The 15,932-nt window shown below is 44.8% G+C and overlaps 1 protein-coding gene across 7 annotated transcripts in view; it reads right to left on the bottom strand.

Annotated features, from left to right (window-relative positions):
* The window catches only part of TANC1 (tetratricopeptide repeat, ankyrin repeat and coiled-coil containing 1), a 207,908-nt gene that overhangs the window by 155,644 nt on the left and 36,332 nt on the right, over positions 1–15,932 (bottom strand). For all 7 annotated transcript variants that reach the window (XM_014575373.3, XM_075933446.1, XM_075933448.1 and 4 more), the window contains exon 2: positions 9,704–9,777. In XM_014575373.3, coding sequence (XP_014430859.2) covers positions 9,704–9,764 — 61 coding nt within the window. In that variant the 5' untranslated portion in view covers positions 9,765–9,777. The remainder of the gene's footprint in view (positions 1–9,703; positions 9,778–15,932) is intronic.

The raw sequence follows: 15,932 nt of genomic DNA, 5'->3' as shown, positions 1-15,932 counted from the left end.
GGTCGTATGTGCATGGTCCCCGCCTCATGCTGCTTCAGGCAGTTAACTGACACTGTGTAACCAACCCCCACTCCATTTCTTTTCTACTGCAGATTGCTTAAGAAATTCCAACGCAGAGGGAAGGAGGAAAGATAGTGGAGCAACCACAAGGGGACACATCTCAAAGAACTTCAGTAAATACACAAGATGGGTAATCACTCTTCTTTTTCAAGTACTGTCCCTGTGGGTGCTCCACTGGTAGATGATTTCAGAGCAGTGCCCTTCAATGGAAGGAGGGGGCTTCAGAGTTTGAGTCATGACCAATGATAATATAAAGTGTCCGAGGGAGATTTCAGATGTTGCCTGTTGCTTTAAGGCATACTGCTATATAAAAATAGGGGTTGATACCCAAATAGCAGCTCTTCAGATGTCCTTGATAGGGACATTATGGAGGAAATCAGGGGAGGCAGATAGGGTTCTAGTGGGATATGAGTGAATCCTTGGAATGTGGGGTTAGAGGCTGCACTGACAATAGCAGCTGGAGATCCACTTAAAGTCTCTGTTTAGAGATGACACACCCTCTGTAGCATTCTGGGATGGCTATGAAGTGTCTGGGTGATTTGCGAAACAGTCCAGGCCAGTCTATGTAATAAGTCAAACATCAGGCGTATAAAGTGTGTAAATGCGTTCTCACTGTGTGGGGTTTATGGTAGAACTTTAGCAGATATATGGGTTGGTTAAGATGGAAAGTAGAGACTTTTCAGCAGAAACTTGGGGTGCAGGCTGAGGGACACTTTATCCTTAAAGACGACCGTGTGTGAAGGGGCTGCCATAAGAGCTCCCAGTTCTCCTATGCCAATGTACTTACCACGAGGAAAGCTACTTTAATGGAAAGGTGTAGAAGTGAGCAAGTTGTCATGGGTTCAAATAGAAGAAAGGTGACAGTCCAAAGGATCAGGCTGAGGTCTCATGGTATAGTGGGCTCATGGAGTTCGGTGTATGCATTAGTAAAACGTTTCTTCAAAGCACTCTATAACAGATGAGTAAAGAGAGAGTGGTGATCCACCTTGGGGTGGAATGCTGTGATAGCAGATAGATGGACTTTTATTGAGCTCATGGACAGGCCTGACCATTAGAGTTCTAATAAGTAATCCAGTATAGAGGGTAGCACCACAGGACTCCTCATCATAATTGCCTATGTGGAGGTGAAGTGTCGCCGAGGAGTAAGCTTATGGCCAAAGAAACCAAATCTTTCCCAGTACTTATCATGAGTTGTGTTTCTGGGATGTTGTTGCCTGCCACATTCCTAAACTAGGGATGTGAACGAGGCAGTGTGTGGGGGGAGGGGGACGGAAGGGGAGGGGAGGAGGGAGTGCTTCAAAGCAGCAGTGCCATGTGGGTCCTGGGGCCAGACTTCGGGCTCCATGCGGTGCTGCCGCTTTGAAATGCCACCAGGAGCACGAGACCAGCAGGGACTGTTTGAGTCTTCCTTATACAAATAAGGTGCCCTTCTTGTCTTCCTTACACAAATAAGGTGTGGGTGATGTCAGGGACATCAGGAGACTCGGTGCCAATGGTGTCCTGTCCCCACTGGACGATAGGGAAATTAGTGGCAGAGCCCACTGTCAAGTCCCTCTGCAGAAGGAACTGCTGCTATACAGGTTTGAATGGGCCCTGTGGCTGCATGCTTGTCAGTGACAGGGGCTGCAGAGCATTGTGCAGCACAATCATCTGAATCTCTGTGAGTGATGGCCACACACTATACTTTTGAAGCAGCACCACAGTTCTTGCGTGTCAGTTTCTCTCTTAGTGGTGCAGAGGCATGGGATTTTGATTTCCCCATAAGCCTCTGTCAGAGCTTGTGGTAGCCCTGGCTTCTTCATTCCTGGTAGCAGTGAGTTTTGCTGTTACTGCTGTCAACACCTGGAGCCATAAAGTCAGTGTCAGGTGCCTGACTGTGGAACAGCTCTTTCTGACCAAGACCTGCAGTGGGGACTTAGGTGTCTGCCTCTTCAGATAATGTTTGGCAGGTTGCTGTGAGGTGGTGGAAAGACCCTTGTCAGAAGCTGTGGATGGTGAGGTAAATCTGGGGGTCCCGAGTTTCAGGCTCCGAAGCGGATCTGATAAGAGACTTCTTCATAAGGACAATTTTGAGCCACAAGTCTCTATTCCGTCTTATTCTAGCCATGAGCCTGAGGCAGTGTTGACATTTCTGTGGGATGTGAGCTTCACATAGGCAGTAAACACATTGATCCTGACCATCTGAAACAGGAATCACGAGCTTGCAGGGGAGACAACATTTAAAATCTGACAAACTAGGCATTCCTGTCAAGGACTTTTAACCTCAGGAAGGCTCTGTATCTTGAGGGATAGTTCTTCATAGGCAGAAGTCCACAATGCAAGGAAGAAAACAGTTTTGTTTTGTTTTCAACAGTGAGAAAGGAACCAGGGAAGGAATTATGTAACTACCTATAAACAAAACTACAAAGTAATGAGGTCTTGCTGAATGCTCTGATTCCTAGCCTAGGGCGGGAGAGAAAGAACTGAGTGGGAGTTGGCCAAACTGCATCAGCTAACTGCCTAGAATAGTGCGAGTCAGGGACCATGCATATATGACCCAACCTGGCACTGCTACCAAAAGTCTCCAGACATCTAAAGTGAAGCACCCACAGGGACAGCACTTGAAGAAGAACTATATTATGCCAATGCAGAAGTATTAAAATTTTTAGCATATCAGAAAAAGAAGGATAGGTAACAATCTTTCTTTTGATGACTATTTAAGCAATGCTCTGGTATGGCACTGGGGAGTTGAAAGGTACAGGTTTATGATTTAATAACTACTTCTTTGAAGAGATGATGAAAACCATTTGCAAGGGTAGTAGCATTAATCACTATGCTCTGGTCAAATCATATATAATTATATTCTGCCTAACTAACTTCCTGCAGTTCACATTCTTCACCTCCTGTCTTGAACTGTTGCTGGGTAGAGCTGGTGAAATCACTATGGTTACGCAAACAAATACCCACTCTATGTGTGTCACATCTATTGGAAGACTTTCTGCTTGTATCAAGATAAAAATTAAACCTGTGAGGAAAGACCGAGCAAGTAAGATGACCTGATATAAATCTCACTGATATTTTCTGTTGATTATAAAAGTATTAAGCAGATGGTGAAACTACTAAGAACCTCAACATTTTACTACAACACAGAGTTGCAGAATTTAAAATGCATCATGCCATCTAGCCATGAGAATGAAATGTATGCAGTAATAGGCAAAGTATGTGTCTAAAAAAAGCTCACTGATTAGATTAAAACTGTAAATTTTGCACTGGCCTGTACAGCTAGCAATTACAGTATTCTAGGTGGGGCTGGCTGCACAGACTATAAAGGTACCTGGCTCTCTCCATTATACAAATCTGTTTTGTTTGCTTCTAATGTTGCCTAATTGTAACCCTTTTGAGGTGAAATGATCATCCATGCTATGTGTCTGAGGATGGGTTTGTTGCAGTTTTGTGGTTATGGGGGTTGAAAGGGTGTTTGGAAAATTTTAGCCAAAATGTTTAAAAAAAAAAAAAAAAAAGGCGGCAGCAAGAACAAAATACATTGTTTTTCAAATATTAAAAAAATTCTAGTGACCGTATCTATGGCAAGCTCTACAGGACCAATGTTTTGGAACACAGACATTGAATTTGACAGAGGGTGGCCTTTGTGTCAGGGATATGCCTTTTACTACCCCCAAGGAAAGCATGCCCAAGTTTAGATACTCACTAGAGCAGGCATGGGGAACCTATGGCCCAGGGACCAGATGCGGCCCCCAGCTTGCCTGGATCTGGTCCCCAAGGCTCAGGACTGCAATATTGCTGGCATTCCACCCATCCTCCCACTTTGCCACCTGCTGTCTCCCAGTGTGGCTGGAGCACACACAATCTACTAGCCTAAGCCCCATTAGGCTCTGGTATGTGAGGGGAATGTGTGAAGTGTCTTTCTCCTCCTCAGTCGGGACCCATTTCAGTGAGGATTTGGTTTTTGGATTTCAGCTTCTCACGTGTATGCGACCCACGACCGATTTTTCTGTGGGTTAGCGGCCCCTGACCCAAAAAGGGTTCTACGCCCCTGCACTAGAGTTTAGAGCCTTACTACAGTTTAACAGCTATACTCTCCAAAGATTTCATCCTCATTAAACATGTTCCTCTCAGAGGACCTACATGTAACTAGACCGTGCATGTGCTTCCTCCAGATCAGAGCTACAGGGATGAAATCAAACTTTCCCTGTAATGGCTACTTTGTGCTGTAGGGACAAGCTTGGGCACTGAACTGAGAGCAGGGAGACTGTCTTTTCTATGCTCTACAATCTCCATGTTGGCACATAGGCAGCACAGAGAATGAAACCATTTGATTCAAATGGAAAGGGCGCAAAAATAGGATCAAGAGCACTGTGCAAGAGGGATAGAGCAGATTAGAAAAAAAAGGGGGGGGGGGACAAACACTGAGACTGGAGGGTGGCAAGCTAATTAGATCTGGGAACCAGGGTAGCAGGAAGAGGGACATGGAAAACAGATGGGAGAGCAGGCAGTGTGGAGGACCACTGGGAGTTGCCAGGCAAGAAGACTGGGACAAGTAATCAGTGGGTCAGAAAGGGGAGACAAATCTGACAAGGAAACACACTGTATGGGAGGTAACAGGGACTGGCTAGTAGAACAGACTAAGACAAAGAGCCAAGGGAGGCACAGGCACACATTACATGAGAAGCTTAGGATGGACACAGACTGGGAACCATTGGGGAGGAGAAACCTGGGTGTGGGAGCATGTGACTGGAAACCATGGAGAAAGAAACAAAATGAGGTGGAGAGGAGGGGGGAACTGGAACTACATGGGCAAGGAAACTAGGAACAGAGGAGGAGAATTGGGGAAGATTACCGTATTTTCCGGCGTATAAGATGATTTTTTACACTAAAAAACATCCCCCAAAAATTGGGGGTCGTCTTATACGCCAGGTATAGAACATACCTGTGCTGATACTGGTCCCCAACATGGTGCTCGGGGCTGGCCCCGGGCACATGGCGCACGGTGAGCACCAGCGGGGGGAGCGCCGGCCCCGGGCGCGCAAGTACGATAAATCAAATCTGATGTTATTAAATGGTGTTGCCTCCGAAAGGGGGGTAGTCTTATATGGCGAGTATAGGCCAAAACCTATGTTTTAACTGGAAAATTAGGGGGTCGTCTTATACGCCCAGTCGTCTTATACGCCGGAAAATACGGTAGGCTTGGGACATGTACTCTGGAGGGGTGAAATTAAGATTTATTAAGCAAGGAGACTGGGATCAGAAACTTGGGATTTAGAGAAAAAAGACTGGGACAAGAAGCAAGTACTGAGGGAAAGGCAAGACTGGGAGAGACTGGAAGGAACATGGCAGAAAAGGTCAAGCTTGGAGGCAAATCGGCAGAAGAGCTGTACCACCAGACCACATTCACCTCTAGAGTCTAGAATGGAACTCACAAGCCCCATGTTTCAGAGGAGTTGGGTTTTTTTTTTTTAATTATAATTATTTGAAACCTATTGGCATAATGTTGCATCTTCCTCCAGTGTTGGTCCAAAGAGGATAACAATCTACTACTGCTATCAGTTACTCCATTAGCTGAAATGGTAATGAGTGGCATCTAAAAGCTTCAGCCCTTCTGATGACCAATGTCATCATATTACATTTATGTATGTCATACTATGCCACGTGATGGAATTTCTGCTTTTTCCAGTTTTCTTTTAAAAACTAGGAAAATAAATACTAAAAGCTGTATTAATAAAACATTATGGTCAAATACTCAAAAGTTATTGAATACCAGAATTAAAGGTTTTTTGCAACTTTAATTTTGTCCCCATGTTCATACGAATTGTGATACAATCTAATTTCATGATCATATACTAGATTTTTCTCAGGACCCTTGCTTCAGTGACAGTGCAGGATGAACAATTCTCACTTAGTGTAACTATTCAATATTTTCTTTTTTTCTTGTTTCATATGTGGCTCCTTGCCTTATTTACTGGACACTCTGCTACTTCAAACTCCGCTCTTTTGATAAAATTATTAATTTCCTTATGGGCTTTCTATGGCACTCATCACTAATGTATCTGAGCGCTTCACAAGCACTAAAAATGTATTTTTACCCTTGTGAGATGAAGGAATAATATTTTACTGATAGTGAAGTAAAACATAGAGAGATTAAGTTGCAAAGTATCCAGTAATTTTGGGAGCCCAAGATGACACATCTAGGATATAATATTTTCAGAATATTAGCATTATAGCGATTATGAGGGCTCAGCGCTCATTTAAATTTAATTTAAGTGTCTTGCCTAGTATCACATAGGAATATTGTGGCAGAAGCACGGGTAGATCCATTCCCCCATTCAACTATTTTAAACCACAAAACTATCATTTCTCTTCAGATTTTAAGAGCAGGTGTCGTGGATGGTATTCAGTCTAGTATTCAGTTAACTAAATTGCCTGTAAAGGATTAAACCCAGAAAAAACGGTTACTTACTTTGTAACTGTTATTCTTCAAGATGTGTTGCTCATGTCCATTCCACTTAGGTGTGCGCGCACCGATTGCCAGAGAGTTTTCCCTTAGCAGTAACTGTTAGGCCAGTCAAGGAGCCCCCTGGAGTGGCACCGCAATATTGGTGCATATATATCTCCGCTGGCCCTCCACCCCATCAGTTCTTTCTTGCCGGAATGCTCCAACGCAGGGGAGGTAAGTGGGATGTGGAATGGACACGAGTAACACATCTCGAAGAACAACAGTTACAAAGTCAGTAACCGTTTTTTCTTCAAGTGCTTGCTCATGTCCATTTCATTTAGGTGACTCCAAAGCTAGCCCCCCCAGGAGGCGGGGTCAGAGCCTACCTAGAGGCAGACTGTAGCACAGCTCTACCTACAGCATCATCCTGGCATGCTGCGTGATGGCATAATGATCTGCAAAGTGCACTGAGGACCAGGTAGCAGTTCTGCAAATCTCCACAATGGGCACCTGCGCCACAAAAGCCATGGAAGAGGCTTGCACTCTTGTGGAGTGTGCCCTAATGGGTGGAGCCAGAACCCGCACTAGCTGGTAGCACTCCTTGATGCAATCTGAGATCCAGGACAAGATACGCTGAGCTGACACTGCCTGACCCTTCAACCTATCTGCTAATGCTATATACGATTGGGGGGACTTGCGGAAGGGCTTTGTCCTTTCTAAATAAAAAGCTAACGCACACCTCACATCAAGTGTGTGCAAAGCCTGTCCTATCCCAGAGCAATGGGGTTAAGGATAAAAAATAGGGAGAAATATATCCTGGTGAACATGGAAGACAGACATCACCCTGGGCAAAAACGCCAGGTGGGGGCACAGCCTGACCCTTATCCCTAAAGAAGACCATCTACGGAGGGTTCACGACTAGAGCCCTGAGTTCCAATACTCGCCTGGCTGAGGTAACAGCCACCAGGAAGGACACCTTCCGGGAGAGATGTAGAAGGGAGCATGTGGCTAACAGCTCAAAGGGAGAGCCCATGAGCCTCAAGAGCACCAAATTTCGGTCCCAGGGGGCCACTGACTCCTGCACCTTAGGGATCCAAAAAGACAGTCCCTCCCCCCGAGCCCAAGTGGAAAGCCGAGATGGCTGGTAGGTGCACTCGCATAGAGGAGGGAGCCAGGCTGTGGAGCCTGAGTACCAAGAGGTAGTCCAGTATAACTGGGACCAGGGCCTCCATAGGGGGGACCCCCTTGTTGATCACAAACCCTTTCCACTTTGCCAGGTAGGAAGACCGGATGGAGGGTTTCTGGCTCCTTAAGAGGACTGCCTGGACCTGCTCTGAACACTGCCTCTCTGAGGCCATCAGCCATGGAGCTTCCATGCCATAAGCTGTAGGGAGTGGAGGTTCAGGTGCCTGAGCCTGTTGAACTCATGTGAGATTATGTCCAGAGGCCAGAAGCCAGGCTGGGGTTATCGGGATCAATACAGGCCAATAAGATGGAGGCGTTGTGGGAGGGACCATTCACAGCCCGAGAGCGCACACATGCAGTTAATTACCTCATAGCATTCCCAGACCCTAACCGTAAGCCTAAGGTATATAATATTAATTCTCTAAAGCCCTTTTATTCTAGAGAATTCAAAGTTCCTCAGTTCACAGACCAGGAGAAGGATGATGATGAGTGGCGTGAAGGATCCTATTATAAAGGAAAAGGCAAGGGTAACATTGAATAGGTAACTGTCTCCATGAGCCTGGGCTTTGAGCAGACACAGCAAATCAAAGAAGTGTGCACCAGCTTCGCACCGATGTTTTCAGCCACCTCAGCATGGACTGAATGGCTGTACTACTACGTTATCAAAGATGAAGCTTACCCTATCAGAGTCCAACCATACTGGCTAGCTCCTTCAACCAAACCCCCTATAGAGAAGGAGATCAAGGACATGTTAGAGATGGGTGTAATCCACCTCTTAGAGTGCATAAGCCTCTTCAGTGGTCCTAGTTCCAAAACCAGATGGAGAAATCTGCTTTTGTATGAAGTAATGTAAGCTAAATGCTGCAACTCACCCAGAAAAATATCCAGTGTCACACACAGATGAGCTATTGGAGAAACTAGGATGCTCCCACTTCATTTCCACCCTAGACTTAAGCAAGGGATACTAGCAAGTACCTCTGGATGAGTCAGCCTAAGAAAGGTCAATCTTCATCATACATGTGGAGTTGTATGAATTTAATGTTCTCCCTTTTGGGCTGCGCAATGCACGAGCACCCTTCCAAAAACTGTAGAAATCTGCTAGCTGGATTTGGCGAATTTGCAGTAGCATAACTGGATGATGTGGCTGAATTCTCAGATTAATGGGTGGAGTGGCCTGTACTGGCTGACCCCAGAGGACAGTCACACCAGCTACTGCTACCAGCCACTTGGCCGCTTCACAGGCAGCCCTGGGCAGCTGGCCCCAAGGACAGCCTAAACAACAACTGGTGCTGTTGGGCCTGAGGACTGCCTGAGTAGTGATACTGGGGCAGCAAGAGCAGCAACTAGTGGGTGATCCACTGCAGCTAGTGCCACTAGCCTCAGAACTCCCCAACTCCCCAGCAACCCCCAAACCTTTCCCAGAGCAGCAGTCCCATCAGACCCCCCCCCCCCCCCCAAAGCAGTACACCCTTACAGCTGAAATTTAATCAGGAGTATATAGTACAAGTCATGGATAGGGTCATGGGCTGTGAAATTTTTTTATTTCCCATGACCTATCCATGACTTTTAGTAAAACTATCAATAACTAAATTGTGGCCTTAACTATGGACAACTAGAGAACTAGTGGATTTATGTCATCAACTATAATTTACAAAAAATAAAGCCCTTTTTTAATAGATTTTGGACATTATTTTATCAAAGAACACATTTGGGACACAGTATCTCAAACAATATTTAGTTACTCAGAGCAAAATTTCACCTGATAGGTTAAATAATTCCTATATGCTCACTGTAAATTACAAAACTGGCCTGTAAAGCATAGATATTTATCAATAATGTTTATCTACAAAATCTAAGCAATGTATCATGTATATGTCTTGACTTTAAATAATTATGTTCAAATATACGTGAAGAATTGTAATTTCTTAAAAATATTAAAATTAATTTTATCCACTTACAAAAATGTTAAATGCTTAATTTGTAAGTTATGATGAGCTCTATAGTATATCAATATTTTAGTATTCATACCTGATTCTTTTTTGCTCCCTTTTCCACCTTCTCGGCTCTTTTTTAATACTGCCTTTAACATTTTAATACTGATCCTGAAGGAGGAAAGAAAAACAAAACTTTAAATACAATAATAATGAAAGTTTGCCCAAAAATAAAAACTGTAACAGACAGGAGGAAGATACTCTAAACATAAGGAAATTCTTTTGAAACATGTTCACAGTTTACATTAATTTTCTATAACCAAGTTTCATTGGTCAAACCAAATACTGAAGCTACAAGCAACGTTTTAATACTTGAAACAAGTGATTAAGGATTAACTATCTTGTTATAAAGCAAAAACAACATAAGCATTCTCCACATTCCACATATAATTAAGGTTATGAGGCTAAAACCTGTATAAGTTACAGTAAGACACACTGGCAAAAGAATGTCTGTTCCTAACCGGAATTCATAAAGGAGGAGGAAAATAAATTCAGACAAAACAATACCTACTTGAGATAGAGTGAAAGTGACAGAAAAAACCACCACTGTTGACATTAAAACTTATTCGCACCTTCAAATGATGACTTAAAAAGAAGGTATAACAGAACTTCTATATGGAGCAAATATTTTTACTAAATTAATCCCCAATAACTCATGTCACTAAAGAGTCAATTTATTTAAAGCCATCTTTGCCCTCATGATCAATAGTCCTCACTACCAATACATTTTTAATTTAAAAATAGCTTTTTCCAGTTTCCATTCCTTATCTCCCATTTCTGCCTAAAATCCTAATCTTCTGTATCAACGTCTGCAGGAGCCAATTAATTTAGAAAGTTACAGGAAGATAAAAAACATCTGGAACAGAAACTTCTAAACAAGTGTTCCAGTTTTCATAGAAATGAATAAGATACAATGAATGGAACAGAGCACAAGAGTATTATTTTAACAATCTTCCCTAACCATAAAATGCTAATACATTTTAAAGTGTGCTTCCTTAGAAGCCAGATCTGGTGCAGAGCCTCAGGACTTCCCCCTAGGGATGTAAGCGACTAATCGACTAGTCACTTCCCACACTTCCTCACAAATAGGCAGCAAGGAAGGGGAGGGAGGAGACAGAGGTGTTGGGGGGAACTGCCCTGTGGGAGGGGGCAGAGGCAGCCAACTTAGAAATGTACAAGAGTCCCTACTGGGGCTTTTGTACATTTCAGAGAGGAAGCTCCGCATGGAGCCTGGGGCCAGCAAAGGACTACCCACTGGACCCGGGCTCCACACAGCACTTCCTGTGGGGACTCTTGTACATTTCAAAGTTGGAATGCCACGTTGAGCCTTGGGCCAGCAGGGACTCCCCTGCTGACTCCAGGTTCCACGCAGCATTTCAATCTTTGAAATCATTTCAAAAGCAGAATGCACTAGTCCTTATTGACTAATGAATAGTCGATGGAAATCCTATTGATTATTCAGTTAGTTAATTGATCGAAATTTAAAACCCCTACCTCACACACACCCCCATACTACAGGAAAGAAAGCATGCAGGCAGGACAGGGAAGGAAGGGAAGAGAAGAAAGCACATGCTCCTCTCCTGCCTTCAACAGCATGCATGCTTTCTTGTCTTCCCTTCCTTCCCCATGCTGCCTGCCTGCCTTCTTCCTTTCCTGCAGGGGGAAGGGGGGGAGGCTGTGTGTATGTATAGTAGGGGGGGGGGGGTAAAATGGAAGCACAGGATCCGGAGGAGCTGGATTTTTTAAAAGGAGCCGCATGTGCATTTCGTCCAGTGCTGCCCACATATCTTGCCCCAGAGATCCATGTCCCTGGAGACCCCCAGATACTGACTGAGCTGCCCCTGCTGCCTATTCCCTGGCCAGACCCCCACCATCACTGCCACTTTCCTCAGCCAGACCTCCCAACAGCATCCTGCTCCTGTCTCCAGATTAGACCCCATCCAGCACCTTATCCCCTGGCAAGACCACACCAGCACCCTGGCCAGATACCCATCAGGTCCCTACTGCTGCTCCCTGACCAGACCCCCCCCCCCCCAGCACCCTGCTCCTTCCCCCTCCTTCCTGGCATGACACCTACCCCCAGGTTGCTCCTATATCCTACTTTCCACTCAGATGCTGTATCCCCATCTCTATCCCACTTATTGACAACCCTGTTCTGCACTCTAGATCCCTAATTTTAGGCCCCACCTCAGAGCTATGAAGGGCCCACGAAATCCACTAACCCTGGATCCTCAGAAAGCCTGAGGACTTGAACTTGAGTCCTAACTACCTCCCCCACCCGCCATGGTGCTCGAGTGCCAGGGCAGTGAGGTGTCTTAGTTGGGGCCACATCAGTGGGGCATCGGGCATTTTGGAGAGGTTGTTCTTTTGCATCTTACTTGTATGGTCCCTGGATGATTTTTCTGAGAGTCAGTGGCCCCTGACCCTAAACAGGTTCCCCACGCCTCCCATAAATAAAGACAATGCTGAAAATGTGTGTGCCTGACATAATACTTTATTTAAAAATGAAGCCTGGCCAACAAGCCCCAATTAGGACCAAGCCCCCAACTGGTTGCAGCATCATAACGCTCTCCTGCACCTCCCACAGACCCCAACCCTGAGCCCATCATTCACCTGAACCCCTGCCCTGAGCCCCTCACATCCCCAAACTCCTGCATCCTCACATCCCCAGTGTTCTGGCACAGCACTCCTGCACCATCCACACACCGCAAACCTGTGCCCTGAGCCCCTCATATGCCCCAACCCAAACTCGTGCACCCCATACACAAGCCTGCGGTTTGCTCAACACTTCAGCCCTCCACATGAGCCCAACATTCTCCAGCCTGGAGCCCCCTCCCTGAACCAGCATCCTCTTCTCCACATCCTCCTGCACCCAAATTCCCTCCCTGAGCTTGCACCTCTCATCCCTTGCCACACCCAATCCCTCATTCCCACCCCAGAGCCCAAACTTGTCTCAACCCAGTGAGAGTGAGTAAGAGCTGGGGACAGCAAATGATGGAGAAGAGGGGAATGGAGAGGGCGGGGCCTCAAGGAAAGGGTGGGGTAGATGTTGGCTTACCTTGACATTTAAAAAGTGATGTTGGGTGTTAAAAGGTTGGAGACCACTGGTCTACACTATTGCATGCTGTGACGTAGTGGGGGGGTACCTTGCTGGTTGCTATGCTGGGCAGTGGGTTGTGAGTGACCTCCGCTGGCTGCTGTCTGTAGCACGGCCCAGCAGGCAGGGGATGAGTCATTATGAAAAGGGGGCTCCAAACCTGTCTGACCAGTGATCTCCCAGGGAGCGGAACAATGGGAAGAAGGCGGAGTGGAGCCCTGGCTGGGGGCAGGGCTGGAAGTGAGTGGGTTAGTTTCTGTCTGGGATCATGGAGGAGACAGCCTAGGGAAAGGGGCTGGAATTTAGGGGCCCAGTCTCCCCCATCTCAAGGGGGGCTGAGGCCTCCTAGGCCCGGTTCCTGTAAACAGATGACATCTGTGCTGTGCTGTATCCTAAAGAAGCAATAAACTCCCTCTATTCTATTGGCTGGTGGAGTCTGTCCGTGCCACTACGGGGGTGCAGGAGATGGGAACGCGCCATCACACGTGCATCTATGGTGCTGTAATATTTTAAGCCCTAAAACACCAGAGAACATCCATTCCCTATCTGTACAGGGAATAAAAAAATAAACAAATAAACTTGAACAAACAAATAGTACAGTAGGACTTACATTTGCAGTCCCCTAGTGCATGGAGCTTATTCATAGCTCTGAAGTGTTTTGTTCAGAATTACAAACATTATTGTGGTTCTTTTGAAAGCTTATATTTTAACACAGACTGAATACAGCCATGAAGATTTACTATGCAAAAAAAAAAAAAAAATGCTGGTTCTTAATTTAAATGAAATAATCACAGAAACAGATTCCTTATTTTTTCAAACATTTTTTAAACTTTCCCTTTGTGTTGTTAGTTTACATTTAACCCATTACTGCACTGACATTTCTGCACTGCATTTGTTTGTTTGTTGTTACTTTTAATCCCTTGCGCAGCCTGGTTGCATATTGGAGTTCCAAAAACAGCTCTGTGGTTGACTGGTCATTTTGTAACTCTGGTATTTGTGACTCACATTCTACTGTTTGTAATGAAAGACTCAGCCATAAAGCATACACGCAAGAAGGGCAGCATTAGGTTATACAGGCAGCTTTAAATCTGTAATTTTCCTAACTTGTTTTTTCTACCTTACAGTCTTAAATTTTTTACTTGATTTCTGTATAAAACCTCTTAGGTTTTTAAAACATAACAGAGCAAATGGAAATTCTGTATTACAGCTAGCTAACTCTTTTTAAAGGTGTTACACTATCTACATTATGTGTTAATATATTTTAAAATACTATATAATTAAACATACAAGCTAACACATTTATCCTTTTAAAATACCTTTTTCCCTTGACAGGTCTATGATATATCTGCAAGTTACTGATTTGTTGGCATTGGTTTCAGTCTGTTGAGTAACTTCTGTAATTACCATTGGCATAGGTAATGCACCTCCCCAAGAGGCAGAAGGATGAATGCTCTGTCAACCTAACATTATCTGCACAGCAATTTAGGGCTGTGGATTTTTCACATCCCTGAGTTAGATTAGTAAATGTCTGGCACATTTTTTCAGACCTGAATTAGAGGCTTGGTTTATTTGCACATTTAAATCTTGAGAGAACAATGTTCCTTCAGCTCCATTTATTTGTAAAACCAAAGGTGCAGGTTAAATTCACAGCACAGTTTTTCCTCAGCTGGTATATGATTGCAACAGTAATTATGAAATATTATAGCACAAATATCATCAGCATTTACAGTAGGTGTGCTGGGCAAAAATCATTCAAGAGTAGTTGGAAATGAAAGTTTATTTTAAAAGGTTAATTAATATGCTAAGGTCTGCTACATGGATACATGCATGATCACTAGCATTTCAAACTTTATATGACTATATACATTTCGGCTATGTCTACACTGCGCTGTTTTGTGCAAGAAATATGCAAATGAGGAGAAGCATGGACTATCACCATGCCACATTTACATAATTAATGGGCTGCCACTTTTTGTGCAAGAGGCTTTGGCACAAAAATCCCCTCTTGCGCAAGAGCCATTCTGTTTTTTTCAGGAAGAATGGCTCTTGCACAAGAAGATTGTTTTGAGCAAAAAGCGGCCACTAATTAATTATGCAAATGAGGCACAGCGATATTCCACCCTTTGCCTAAATGTGCACAAAACAGCACAGTATAGACGTAGCCCAAGAAAAATAAATTGTACCTTGTACAATTGTACAAAACTCTGCACATATTTTATGTATTAAACTCATTTCTGAAATAATTTGTTTCCTGGACAATGTTTTTAAAAGACAGGAAATATCAGGAGGCAACAATTCCTAATAGTAAGTAAATTTTTATTAAGAAATTAGACCAGGGTAGGCAAGATCCGGCCTGCAGTCTGGATCTGGCCCACCAAACCTTTGAATACGGCCCAGGGTCTAACACTCCAGGACCCTTAGGGTGTGTCTAGACTACCTAGTTTTGTCGACAAAAGTGGACTTTTGTCGACAAAACTATACCAGCGTCTACACTACCGCTGAGTTCTGTCAACATAACGTCGACAAAACTCAGCAGTTTTGTCGACGCTGGTATACCTCATTTTACGAGGCATAACACTTTCTGTCGACAGAACTCTGTCGACAGAAGGTGTTATTGCCTGTAACACTGCGTCCAGACTACAGAGTTCTGTCAACAAAGCAGCTTGCTTTGTCGACAGAACTCAATGTGTCTGGACGCTCTTTGTCGACGGAAGTTTTGTCGACAGTATCTGTCGACAAAACTTCCGTTGACAAAACGCGGTAGTCTAGACGTACCCTTAATCAGATTCTCTGCCTGCTGTAGCCCCAGGCCACTCAAAGCAGCTGGCTGCTCCATGTGCCTCTCTACACCACGCACTGACGGTGGAAGGGGGGGGGGGGACACTTCATGCACTGCCCCCATCCCCGGCACAATCATTAAGGCTCCCATTTGCTGGACCCGGGAAGTGGCAGGAGTGTAAAGAGGCCACAATCTCCCTTCCATCAAAGAGCTTGCAAGAGGAGAGGGCTGGCTGGAGAGGGGGGATATTCAGAATGACTGGGAGAGGATGCACTGATTCAACTGGTCTCCTGACTGACATTTCACTCCGACTTGACCAATGGAAGCTGCAATGACTTGGCTGGGGGAAGGGGCAGCGCACAGAGCCTCCCTCCTCCCAGTGTGCAATGC

Source organism: Pelodiscus sinensis, chromosome 7, assembly GCF_049634645.1.
Source record: "Pelodiscus sinensis isolate JC-2024 chromosome 7, ASM4963464v1, whole genome shotgun sequence".
In the NCBI taxonomy this organism is placed as follows: Eukaryota; Metazoa; Chordata; order Testudines; family Trionychidae; genus Pelodiscus; species Pelodiscus sinensis.
This window is presented reverse-complemented; position numbering and strand designations above follow the sequence as displayed.